The 13,923-nt window shown below is 36.8% G+C and overlaps 1 protein-coding gene across 4 annotated transcripts in view; it reads right to left on the bottom strand.

Annotated features, from left to right (window-relative positions):
• ARID4B (AT-rich interaction domain 4B) overlaps positions 1-13,923 on the bottom strand; it is a 98,517-nt gene that overhangs the window by 30,742 nt on the left and 53,852 nt on the right. For all 4 annotated transcript variants that reach the window (XM_039352994.1, XM_039352993.1, XM_039352992.1 and 1 more), the window contains exons 14-15: positions 3,396-3,493; positions 2,428-2,683 (exon numbers count right to left, since the gene is read on the bottom strand). In XM_039352994.1, the coding sequence (XP_039208928.1) occupies positions 2,428-2,683; positions 3,396-3,493 (354 nt within the window). The remainder of the gene's footprint in view (positions 1-2,427; positions 2,684-3,395; positions 3,494-13,923) is intronic.

Genomic DNA, 13,923 nt, shown 5'->3' with positions numbered 1-13,923 from the left:
GCCCATTTGCATCCAAATGGAACAGAGGAAATTCAGAATCTTCTGTTAATTATAGCAATTCTTTGGAACAAAAAATAATATATATCTTAATATTAACATACTAACTCCTCCCCTTATTTTTAATGAAAAGATTGTTTTAAAGAAAGCGTACCTATACAGATAGTTCTTGTTTAATGGCACTAATTAAGACAGGAAATTCCATTGTTAAGTGAAGTGGCCATAAATAGAAAAAGCATATAAGTCAGACATGTCAAACTCGCGACATCACATGACATCACGTGACGTATCAAGACTGTTTTGCCATTGCCGGCAATAGGGTGAGCGCGGCTTCCACTTGACGTGTCTGGCCTGTGGGCCGGCAGTTTGACACCCCTGATATAAGTGCACCACTTAGCAACAACAGTTCCAGAAGTCCCAGTTGCTGCTGTTAAACAAGGATTTGTAGGTCATTAAGCAATGATCTCAAGTGTCTGCAACTTCTGACTTCTTGCTGGCTTCCTCATTGACTTTGGTTGTGGGAAGCCAGCAGAGAAGGCTGCAAATGACAATGGGACACAGCTATAAATATGAGGCCTGGTTGTAACTACAATTCATTCAGCACCATTTTAAGTTCAAATGAGTGCTAAATGAGTGATCATTCAACAAGGACCACCTGTAAGATAAATCAGTATTAATATATGTCAATATTCAATTACAATTTATAATGACACTGAACTCAACAGGATAACATCACTGATGATCATCTTCAAAATCAAACACTACCTGTTCTACCCTAATAATGTAGCAACAAATTCATTATCATCAGCACTTTGGAGGTATCTCAGACTGAAATAATGAACAGGATGCAGTAACATTTCATGATACAGTTGCAAAGTATCTCACTCTGGTCATTTCCACACTACTGGTTTTTACAGTCTTTATAGCATTACTCAGCCATCACTGAAGTACTAATAAAGAGAATATTTGTAGCTCGGGGTTGACATGAGGGGTCCTTGGTGCTGTCTTAGACCGTCCCCACCAACTGACAGGCAAGCCACTAGAACAGTGGTTCTCAACCTGTGGGTCGGGACCCCATTTGGGGTCAAACGACCATTTCACGGGGGTTGCCAAACAAGGCTGTCCGCCATTTTTCCCCCCTTTTCTTTGGCCACGCCCCTGGTACCCGGTGATGTATAAGTGGTTGGGGGTCACCACAACATGGGGAACTGTATTATGGGGTCGCGGCATTAGAAAGGTTGAGAACCACTGCACTAGAATATAAACCAGGGGTCTTCAAACTTGGCCCTTTTATGCCTTGTGGACTTCAACTCCCAGAATTCCTGAGCCAACTGGCTCAGGAATTCTGGGAGTTGAAGTCCACAAGTCATAAAAGGGCCAAGTTTGATGACCCCTGATATAAACTGAGGACAAACAGCACTCCTTACTAGCACTGATGATGTTACCTAGTTTGGGTAATGAAACATATGCAAGAAAACAAGCAAGCTCAGAGAGCTTGTCATTATCTTTTCTGTGTGTCCTTTCCAGTTGGTCTCAGTTCCTGCCAAGTGCCTTTCAAAAGATCATTTGGGCCTTTGAAAATAGTGTTATTTTTTCTGACTTTTCCCCATTTCTCCATCACCACATAACTAGGCCTTTATATACTAACTGAAATTTCACTTTCCACCAATAGAATTATTCGTATAGTAACTCTACTAGTAGTAGTTTTAAATTTCTCCCTAAAATAGTGCACATACATAAGGATTTAATATTTTTTTCTGGAATGATTCCTGCACGTCTCTTCCTGTGTGAGGAATACAAAAGAAGAACGTTCTAGAAAATAATTAGCTAAGTGGATATAATTATTCTTCACTTGTACTGTATTATTACTATGATACATTATTTGTTGATTACACAGTAACCATGCTGTGATTAATATTTGCCTTGTTAAACATAAATAACTGCAAGATTAGATTCATGAAGTAATTCCAAGTCCCAAATCTTTTCTAATTTAAAAGCTGCATGTTTACTTTCCCCTTTTTTTATTCTGAACGGAAAAAATGTTACAGTCTGTGACACTATCTATCTAAAAAGTACACTAATTAGATATAAATTATGCAAATCTATCCATATTTAAATATAGCGCATGCATATAATTTGTCCAGGTGGTATGGAATCCCAAAGATCCTAAATAACATTTTAAAAGAATTGTTAAGCTGATAAAGGCACAAATAACATGTGATTTGGCCTTATAAAAGTTTCTCTTAAAAATTAATATTTATTCAGAAGTGCAAACATTTTAACTAATAAATCCTCCAAAAATCTATTTTGTCCAAAATAAGTTGAAGATCTGTTAACTCTGCAAATGGCATTCATTCCTTGAGATATTTAATAATAATAATTTGTACACTAAAGCCGAACTGTGGAAGAAACAAAAAAGGTAGCTCTTACCAAAGAAGACGTTTTATCATTTTCTTTGTTTTCAGTCTCATTCTCAGTTAGTATGACTTGTTTGTTCATTGCTGTTATTTCATCATCTTTTTCTTCATTTTTCACCTTTGTTTCTTTTATATTTAGCTCAACGTCTTCCTGCTTTTTCACCTCTTGTTCATGCTCCTTACAGGGTTTGCTTGATGTTTTCTCTGGCAGTGCCATTTTAAATTCAACATTAGCTGATGTGCAATACTCTTCAAAGCCATAGAGATATCTAAAAGATGACAGCAACAAGCAAAATCAAGTTTCCTTTGGTTTGCTTTACAATTACACTTTGATGATATGAATTCATTGGTTAAATTACAGTAGTTTAGGAATGATTCACAAAAGGTCCAGATAATGACTTAAGGATGGAAGACTGAGATGAGTAAAAGCCCCAAAACATGTACAAACTTCTAGGTCAGCTTTAGAACCCAAAACAGGTACTCCTCAACTTACAACCACAATTGAGCCCAAAATGTCTGTTGCTAAGCAAGACAGCTGTTAAGTGAGATTAACAGTTAAGTGAGATTAACATTAACATAAATGATTTTATGACCATTCTTGCCATAGTTGTCAAGTGAATCAATGCAGTTGTTAAGTTAGTAACACAGTTGTCAAGTAAATCTGGCTTCCCCACTGACTTTGCTTGTCAGAAAGTTGCAAAAGGTGATCCCATGATCCTGGCACACCGCAACAGTCATAAATACATGCCAGTTGCCCAAACTCTGAATTTTGATCATGTGACCATTGTGATGCTGTAACGGTCATAAGTGTGAAAAATGGCCATGTCACTTTTTTTTAGCACTCCTGTAACTTTGAACGGTCATTGAATGAATGATTGTAAGTTGGGGACTACCTATATAGCTGAATATACTTTTATATGGAGTAAAAAGTTCGTTTTTGAGTACTAAACTTAAGTATTCAGTATTATATTAATTACTTACTTTTTGTAAGCACATTTAACATTATATCCAGCAGCAGAATTCAAGACGGGGATACCAAGGTCCTGATATACTTGCTTCCAGACAGCTCCACTTTCAATCTGCAAAATATAATGAGAACAGCCTTTTGTTTAGGCTTAAATAAATCACACCCTGATGATTAAAATAACTCATTCTACAAGGTCTGAAATTTCAAGGGGGAAAAATTGATGTAAAGAAATAGTTTCTTATTGCTTTGATGTACAGAAATTTATTTTCATCTGCCCAAGTCTCACTAGAGATGCATTACTTGAGAGGTTTAATAGATGCACAAGTGTAAGGACATATGATGGAATTGTCCCTTTCTCTTCACTTCTTGAATAGCTCCCCTTTCCAAATAAGAATTGCCCAGCCTCTAGAATAGAGGGGGAAAGGGATGAAACAAGTTTATAAATGAAAGGATTTAACTGGACTACCTATATTGTCTACTATATCAAAATTTTGTATATCTAAGTTGAATAAAGAACATCTAATTTATAGAACTGCCTCTCCCTGAAGACATCTGCTCACCCCACCAAATCCAATAGGGTAGACATGTTCCTGGATCCCCTCCCTTAAATGTTGCCATCATATGGGATCTAAGAAGTGTGTCTTTTCTATATCAGTCCCTGCCCAATGGAACACCCTTCTCCGTGAGGTCCAGCAGGCCCCCATATTTATAACTTTTGGAAAATCACTTAAGATTTAAGTCTTTTCCCCCCAAGTGCTGGGATAAGATGAAGCTGGCATGGGACAAATTTGTTGGGCGGCAAAGGAACATTTAGCTGTAGTGAAAGGGCTTTATTGTTGTTCTTTGTTTTGTTGTGTTTTATTTTATTGTTGATGCATAATACCGTAAATGCCGGCGTACAAGGTGACCCGGCGTAGAAGATGACCCCCGTCTTTATAGCCAGGCCGCATTCCTAGAACGTCATCTTATACGCCGGAAACTACCAGTATTTCCGGCGTATAAGACGACTCGGCGTATAAGACGACCCCCGTCTTTGGCGCCGATTTCAGCGCTCGCGGAAGTCATCTTATACGCCGGCATTTACGGTACTTTTATTTTGGGGCTGTGAACCACCCTGAGTTTGGTTTAATATGGGCAGCCATATAAATGTTTTAAATTAATCAGGAGACTGAGATTATCTATTTTTAATACTTTAAATTTCCTGTAGCAGATGACACATTACCCAAATAAATTTTAAGTGACTTGGAATAAAAAAGGTGTCCTAAGCTATACTGTTTAGTGAGACATAGCACTAGAATCCACTGATATCTATGTTATACAGGAATAGTGTGTCAGTAGAGAGCAGAACAGACTGATGAGACTGACCAATAAGCAACCTTTTAAAAAAAATTTAGCCAAAGTTAAGTACACGTGAAATTTTTAGCCAAAGTTAAATACACGTGAATTTGTTTACATAATCTTGCTTATTCCTCAAATATTACATGAAGGTTAAATAATTTTAACTTGTTTAGTTTTGTTTTTAATGATTCAACAGCTTTAATTATAGTACCATGTATAACAAAGAAGGCCAATTTAAGCAATTATATTAAATGACTAACTACTTCCTTTATATCATTCCTCTGTTATCCCAAAAATGCTTTTTTCATGAGGCAGCTGGACTTTCTTATTTTTCTTTCTTTGAAGACATTTCGCTTCTCATCCAAGAAGCTTCTTCAGCTCTGACTGTATGGTGGAGGAATGGAAAGATTTATACTCCTTGCAAACAGCTGTTCACTTGAATTATTTTAGGAAGTCCTTAATGCTACCTAGAGGCTTATCTGTGTCATCAGGATCACCTGAGTGGTGCAAATATGTGTGGAGCCTTCTTGGAACTGTTGAAAGGACTATATTGTAGACTGGAGATAGATGATGTTGGATTCCCTCTGTTGAGAGAGAGCTGTTCAATTTTTACATGGATGGGCTCTTTGACCCCTCTTTCAATCCAGCGGTCCTTTCTGTCCAAAATGTGGACTTTGCTGTCTTTGAAGGAGTGGCCTTTGTCTTTTATATGCAGATGGACTGCTGAATCTGGTTCTGATGGGTTTGTTCTCTTATGTTGTGCCATACATTTATGAAGTTGTTGTTTTGTTTCCCCAATGTACAGATCTGCACATGGCTCACTGCACTGTACTGCATACACTTGCATCTGCTGCAGGTATCTGCAGCCTTCGCCAGTGCCAAAAATACCTTCCAACCTCACAATTCAAGAGAGCAGTGACATCCCTAGGAAGAGACCCAAACATCACCATCTTGCCAGAGGATAAAGGAAGATACAGTCATCCTGAACACAGATGACTACAAGGCCAAGGTGAACAGTCTTTTAAAGGACATTGCCACATAAGAGACTCTGAAGAGAGATCCCACCAGCATTCACAAGGTCACTAATTTCTTGCAACAACTACTAAAGGACAATGCCATCGACAAGCTACAATACTACCGTCTTTACCCTGGGGAAGCCACGCCACACATATATAGACTCCCCAAAATCCACAAAGAGGGAACTCCAGTCAGACCAATTGTTAGCAGCATCAACTCTGTCACCTACAACACTGCAAAATATCTAATTACTATATTAGCTCCTCTACTTGGCAACACCACTCATCACATCAATAATTCACAGGACTTTGCCAGTAAAGTTTGGAAAATAAAACTGGACATGGATGAGACCACAGTTTCTTATGATGTGACTTCCCTCTTCACTTGCATTCCAACAACTGAAGCTGTCATGGTAGTGAAAAAATGCTACAACATAGCACCCTAGGTAACAGAACCAACCTCAGCCCAGACCACATATGTGCTATACTGGACCTCTGCCTATTTTAAATTCAGTGAAGGTTTCTACAGACAAAATCATGGCTGTGCCATGGACTCACCTATGTCCCCCATTGTGGCCAATCTCTAAATGGAAGAGGTAGAAACCAAAGCCCTTAAACTCCTTCATAGGAATTCTACCCACTCAGTGGTATAGATATGTGGACAATACTTGGGTCAAGATCAAAACACAGGAACTGGAAGCATTCACTAAACATATCAATTTGGTGGACAGATACATCAAATTCACACGTGAAAATGTTAAGGAAAATAGTCTAGCCTTCCTGGACTGTGTTGTATACATTAAGGAAGACAGAAAATCCACACACAGAGATCAATACCATTCTAATGATAGAAAGTGAAAGGGAATTAAAGAGCCTCTTGATGTGGGTGAAGAAGGAGAGTGCAAAAGTAGGCTTGAAACTCAACATTAATAAAACCAAGATCATGGCATCCAGCCCTCTCAATTCCTGGCAAATAGATGGGGAAGAAATGGAGGTAGTGATAGATTTTATCTTCCTGGGCTCAAAGATCACCACAGATGGGGACTGCAGCCAAGAAATTAAAAGATGCTTGCTCCTGGGGAGGAAAGCTATGGCAAATCTAGGCAGCATACTAAAAAGCAGAGACATCACCTTGCCAACAAAAGTATGTATAGTCAAGGCCATGGTTTTCCCAGTTGCAATGTATGGCTGTGAAAGTTGGACCATTAAGAAAGGTTGAACGCCAAAGAATTGAGGCCTTTGGACTATGGTGCTGGAGAAGACTCCTGCAAGGCCCCTGAACTGCAAGGCGATCAAACCGGTCAGTCCTAGAGGAGATCAATCCTGACTGCTCTTTAGAAGGCCAGATCCTGAAGTTGAAACTCAAGTATTTTGGCCACTTAATGAGAAGGAAGGACTCACTGGAGAAGAGCCTAATGCTGGGAAAGATTGAGGGCAATAGAAGAATGGGACGACAGAGAATGAGGTGGCTAGATGGACTCACTGAAGCTTAAATGGATTCCAGAACATGGTAGAGGACAGGAAGGCCTGGAGGAATGTTGTCCATGTGGTCATGATGGGTCAGACACAACTTCGCAACTAACAACAACAACATTACAAGTGGCCCTTCATCAAATCTCAAAAAAGTCCTAGCAGGAACTCCTCCATAACAGACCAAGAAGAAAAGGATAAATGAAGCAACGTAGTCATTCCATACATTGCAGGAATATCGGAAACGCTCAGGAGGATCTTCTGCCAACACAACATACGTGCACACTTCAAACTCAAGAATACACTAAGGCAGAAGCTTGTCCACCCCAAGGATAAAACACCCAGACACAAACTGAGCAACCTGGTATATGCAGTATAATGCATGAGCTATGTGCAGATCTGACCACTGAGGAAACGAAACAACAACTTCATAAAATGTATGGCACAATATAGGAGAGCAAACCCATCAGGACCAGATTCAGCAGTCCATCTGCATATAAAAGACAAAAGCCACTCTTTTGAAAACAGCAAAGTTCACAATTTGGACAGAGAGGACCGCTGGTTTGAAAGAGGGGTCAAAGAGGCCATCTATGTCAAAATTGAATAGCTCTCTCTCAACAGAGGGAGAGGGAATCCAACATCATCTATCTCCAGTCTACAATATAGTCCTTTCAACAGTTCCAAGAAGGCTCCACACATATTTGCACCACTCAGGTGATCCTGATGACACAGATAAGCCTCTAGGTAGCATTTACGACTTCCTAAAAGAATTCAAATGAGCAGCTGTTTGCAAGGAGTATAAATCTTTCCATTCCTCCACCATACAGTCATAGCTGAAGAAGCTTCTTGGATGAGAAGCGAAACGTCTTCAAAGAAAGAAAAACAAAAAAGTCCAGTTGCTGCGTGAAAAAAGCATCTTTGGGATAACTATAACATGGATGACTGAGAATTTCCATAGACATCATTCCTCTGTTGGATTTACAAATTAACTGGAGAAGCTACGACATGAAATGCCAAGCAAACAGTTCTCTTTTACTAACCTTTCCTTCCCTAAAACAAACAAAAATCATTATTAGACATTTCTGCCTAAACGCGTGCTGGATGCTTCAAGAAGACATGCCCTATTCTCCGCCTGGCTGTTATCTCTATTCATTACAATTTCAACAAAGACTTTTCTACCCATCAATGGAACAATATTCTTACCTTATCAAAGAATATATGTTATATCTAAGTGATTACTAGACTCCATTCTAAATTACATATAAATTAATCCACGAGTTGGTAAACCCAAATTAAGATTTATTTCAAGCATCTATTTTATAGATAATTAAAATAAATTCTGATTTTCTGGGTGTAAAATAGGTTTTCATTGCTATCGATAAGAATATTTAATTCTTAATTTCAGATTTGTTTTAAAATTAATGAATTCATTAATATTGAATATATTATAGCTGCACATTATCATTGGGTCTGGTATATTAAATCCCACAGTGGTCATTTCACTGCTTTAAATTAATCCAGGCAAGCCCTATTTCACAAATTGTGGTGTTAGCATTATATCCAATAAACCACTTATATCTTGTCCATTTTAATCACACTCTTAAGAATCTTATCTTTAATCTACTCTATATTTGCAGATTATTATTTTTAGATGTGTGAGCAAATCTCACCTTCTCAGCAGAACCATGAAGCTGTCAAAATTGAAATCTAAACCATAACACAACTTAAATTTTGAAATCTCTTGCTCTTCTCACTTTTCAGTAAAATTTATTAATGTACTGCCACAGGCACAATAACTATTTTTCCAGTAAATAGTTTACAACTAGTCCTTGACTTACAACCATTTGTTTAGTAACTGTTTAAAATTACAATGGCACTGAAAAACTTGACTTATAACCAGTTTTCACACTTATGCCTGTTGCAGCATCCCTACGGCCACATGATCAAAATATGGGTGCTTGGCAACAAGCATGAATTTACAACAGTTGTAGGGAAGTGAGGTCATGTGATCATCATATGTAAACTTCATAGCCAGCTTTCAAACAGAAAGCCAGATTTGCTTAATAATTGTATGATTCACTTAAGAACTGCAGTGATTTGTTTAACAACTATGGCAAAAAAAGTAAAATGGGGCAAAATTCACTTAACAACTGTCTTGCTCATCCAGGAAAATGTTGGGCTCAATTGTGGACATAAGTTGAGGACTACCTGTATATTAGATTACAATTCTATCATTTATTCACTTAATATTTTAAGGAGGTATCAATTAACTTCCATTATCATAAATTACATTATCTATAATAGTGCAGTACAATGTCAATTTTTGATATCGGCAAACAAAATAAAGGCTGCTATTGGGATAATAATAACAACAACAACAATAAAAGTGGTGTCTGCAAACAAGCTGAAGAAGAATTGGACCATCTAGTCATCTATTGCCTCTGGCTGACTACCTTGCATTTAATTTATAGCTAAACACCTTAATAAAGTATTGCATAATAAATCAGCAATTTATTCATCATTGACAAAACCTAGATGATTTTTAAAAACCAGCAAAAGAAACAACATAGGAAACTATAGACCAACAACATGTTTGCCTACAATGTTTATATTAATTGCAGGCATGATAGCAGACAACATCCAGGATTTAGAAGAAAATAACTATTTTTCCAGTAGAACAGAAATGAAATAAAAGGAAAAGCAAAAGATCAACTTCTGATTAATAAAATGGTTCTAGACAACTGCAGAAAGCCAAAAAAACCATTTATATATGGTCTACATTGATTATAAAAAGCTACAACGTAGTTGGATCATCCAATGTTTGGAAAAAAAAACTAGTGGAAAATAAAAGCATTGCTGTAGAATGTATGTAGAAGAATTATGAAACAGAGGCAAGACAGAATTGGTGGTTGGAAATGAAAAGTATGGGCGTGTCAACATTACCAGAAGCATTTCCAAGTGACTTATTATCACTTATTATTTGTCATTGCTATGATCCCACTTTCAGTGATTTTGAACAAAACAAATCTTGGTTACCAAATAGCAAAAAAAATGCTGATAAAATTTTTCATTTTCTTTATGTGGATGATCTGAAGCTTTGTGGAAAATCAGAAATCAAAATTCAGTCATTGACAAATACTGTAAGATATTTTAACATAGATATAGCAATGAAATTTGGCTTAGCAGATGTATGCTACAATAGCAATAAATGAAGAGTTAATGAAACTGAAATGCCAAACACCCAAACCATTAGGAGCCAACAAGATGAAACCTACAAAATGCCCAAATATCTGGACATTTTACAGCCTGGATAACATCAAGCATAAACGTGTTAAAAATGTGATTAGTAAAGAATACATCCAAAGAGTAAGAAAACTGCTAAAAAGAAAGCCATCAATACTAGGGCCATAGCTGTAATATGATACTGCTGGAATTATTAATTGGACAGTTTGGACTGAGAAACAAGACAGATAATAACCATTTATTATTCATAACATTCCCATAGTGATATTGATAAATTTTATCTGCTTTGCAGATATGGAGGCAGAGATTTACTTCAAGTCAAATAAACTGTCAAAAAAGAAAAGTGTGCATTGGCTGACTATATAAAAATTAGCCAAGAACAAGCATTGATATAAGTTAAAAACTAGAACTTACTGAATGTACAGGAAACAAAACATGAATATTGAAATAATATGATAAGACCAAGAACAGAATGCTGGCAAAGAAAACATCACAGTCAATTTCTACAAAAATCAAGGGGAAAGTGGATAAAGATAAAATCTTACAACTAAACAAAGAAGAAGAAGCTGAAGTCTCAATTTTGGCCGATCAAGAGCAAGCTATTTGAACCAATTTAATCAAGGCCAGAATTGAAAAAAAAAAATCAAATGATTCAATGTGCATTGTGCAAAGGGATAGAAGAAACAGTAAATCATGCACTCATGATTTACTGATAGCACAAGTTGATTATAAAGAATAACATAACATAGTTGCCACAATGCTGTAATGAAAAAAATGGAGGGAACATAGAATTGAAAACTACAGGTAGTCGTCTACTTAAATAGTTCCTAGTGACCAAAGTTACAGCACTGAAAAAGTTAACTTATGACCATTTTTCACACTTACAACTATTGCAGCATTCCCAGGGTCACGTGATCAAAATTAAAATGCTTGGCAACTGACTCATATTTTATGGCAGTTGCAATGTCCCAGGATCATGTGATCACATGTGATCATTTTGCAGCCTTCTGACAAGCAAAGTCAATGGGAAAGCCAGATTCACTTAACAGCCATGTTATTAATTTAACAACTGCAGTGTTTCACTTAATTACTGTGGCAAGAAATGTCATAAAATGAGGCAAAATTCACTTAACAAATGTCTCACTTAACAACAGAAATTTTGGGCTCAATTGTGGTCGTAAGTTGAAGACTACCTGTAATTAGCAGGATAAAATATTGTGGGATTTCTTTGATTGAAAAGAAGAAAGTATGGATAATTGATGTGGCAAAACCAGGAGATATTAACTAGAACATGAAAAATTGGAGTATCAAAATCTGAAAATCAAAATAGAAAGGTTATGGCATACACTGGCCATGATAGTCCCAGTGGTTATCAGCATTTAGCAAACATGCACAAAATTGACAAAATTTTCAATTGCAAAAAGTCACTACTATTCCAATATATTACAACATTCTAAGTTCTTGGGAAGAACTCAATGTGTATGAAGACCAACACCAGCTAAAGAACTGGCAGCTGGAATTTTACATTTTTATATATGTAATAATAATACATCTCAAAAAAACCAGCCAAGATTTATTTATTTATTTATGCTGAACACAGTCAGCTAAAGTGGCCTGCAGTACTGCACTCTAACTGCTGCGCCACCTGCTGCACCAAGTACTATCAATGAATAGACACCTTGTAAACAATTCCAAACAAAATGGAGCACCACTTGAATGCTATTGGCATTGACAGAATCCCCATCAGTCAATTGCAAAAGGCAGTTTTACTTGGAACAACTTTCATCCTGCAATTATACCTTTAATACCGTTAAACAATATCTGCCTATGACAGGTTCCTGGGAAGGACTTGATAGGTAGATAAAAATGCCAAATGCAATTTTTATTGAGAGTTGTAGAGAAAATGAATTTTGGGGATAAATTTTTGTATGCTCTTAAGGCTATATATCAACAACAATCGGCACAAATTATAATTAATGGAGGATTAACAGAAGCATTTAAAATTGAAAAGAGTACAAGACAGGGATGTCCATTATCCCCATTGTTATTTGTTTTAACAATGGAGATTTTACTTATTAAAATTCGTGAATCACCTACAATAAAGGGAACAAAAATAAATAAGAATGATTATAGGTTGAGAGCTTTTGCCGATGATTTGGTTGTGACATTATTTCAACCGACAGATTTGGTAAAGGATTTGGTGGAAATCATAACCCAGTATGGGAAAGTCTCTGGTTTTAAGGTAAATAACAATAAGAATAAAATATTACCGAAAAATATGTCTATGAAGGAAAAGGATATGTTAGCTAAATTAACAGGTTTTGAAATAGTGAAAAAGGTTAAATATTTGGGAGTATACATTACAGCTTCTAATGTTAAATTGTACAAAAATAATTATGAGACATTATGGGTAAAAGTGCAAAAGGATTTAAATGATTGGAAAAAACTACAGTTATCTTTGCTGGGGAGAATCTCAGCGGTTAAAATGAATGTTCTTCCAAAGTTTCTTTTTTTGTTTCAAATGATACCTTATTTTGAAAAAAGATGCCAACTTGGAGGAATGGCAGAAGGGTATTAACAAGTTTATTTGGGCAGGGAAAAAACCAAGATAAGTTTAAGATTATACAAGATGCACGGGAAAGAGGAGGACTTAAGGCGCCTAATTTAAAATTGTATTATGATGCGTAGCTTTAACATTGATTAGTGATTGGCTTAACTTAACAAATAAAAATATACTCCTTCTTGAGGGATGGGATTTATTATATGGATGGCATGCATATTTAATTTATAATAAAAAAGTAGATCAGGTTTTTAAATCTCATATTTTAAGAAACATTTTATTACGTGTCTGGAAGAAGTATTATTATAGGTTAAACCAGTGGTTCTCAACCTTTTTAATGCCGCGACCCCCAACTGGTCGTAAGTCGAGGACTACTCAACCGGTCGTAAGTCGAGGACTACTCAACTGGTGCAGCACCATTTGCAGACTGGGGCTTTTGGCAGACTCAGCAGGGCAGAGACAGCCTGGACAATTCTGATTGGCTTTTGAAAGCCAATAGAATTAGACTCTATTCAAGAGAGTTTATTCTATTGGCTTTCAAAAGCCAATAGAATAAAAGGGAGTAGCACAGCTAAGGAAAAGGGGGGGGAATGGCGGACTGCGTTGTTTGGTGACCCCCGTGAAATGGTCGTTCGACCCCAAATGGGGTCCCGACCTACAGGTTGAGAACCACTGGGTTAAACTATACAATTCCAATTTGGGGGATTCCTGGACACGCAATAGAGGGGGTATCTAGGGGTGTGAATTTGGATAGGATTTCTTATAAGGAATTACTTAGTTTGGTAGGGAAGGATTGGCAATTAAAATCTTTAGCTGAGTTGAAGCAAGAAAATATTGTACACTCTTGGTTTCAGTATAATCAATTGTTAGTTAGGTGGAGTTTATATCAAAAGGTTGGTATTACTTTAGGGGACG

This window comes from Crotalus tigris, unplaced genomic scaffold, assembly GCF_016545835.1.
Source record: "Crotalus tigris isolate CLP2741 ecotype Arizona unplaced genomic scaffold, ASM1654583v1 scf7180000018486.1709376, whole genome shotgun sequence".
Lineage (NCBI taxonomy): Eukaryota > Metazoa > Chordata > Lepidosauria > Squamata > Viperidae > Crotalus > Crotalus tigris.
Note: the sequence above shows the minus strand (reverse complement) of the source record. Positions and strands in the feature narration are given on the sequence as shown.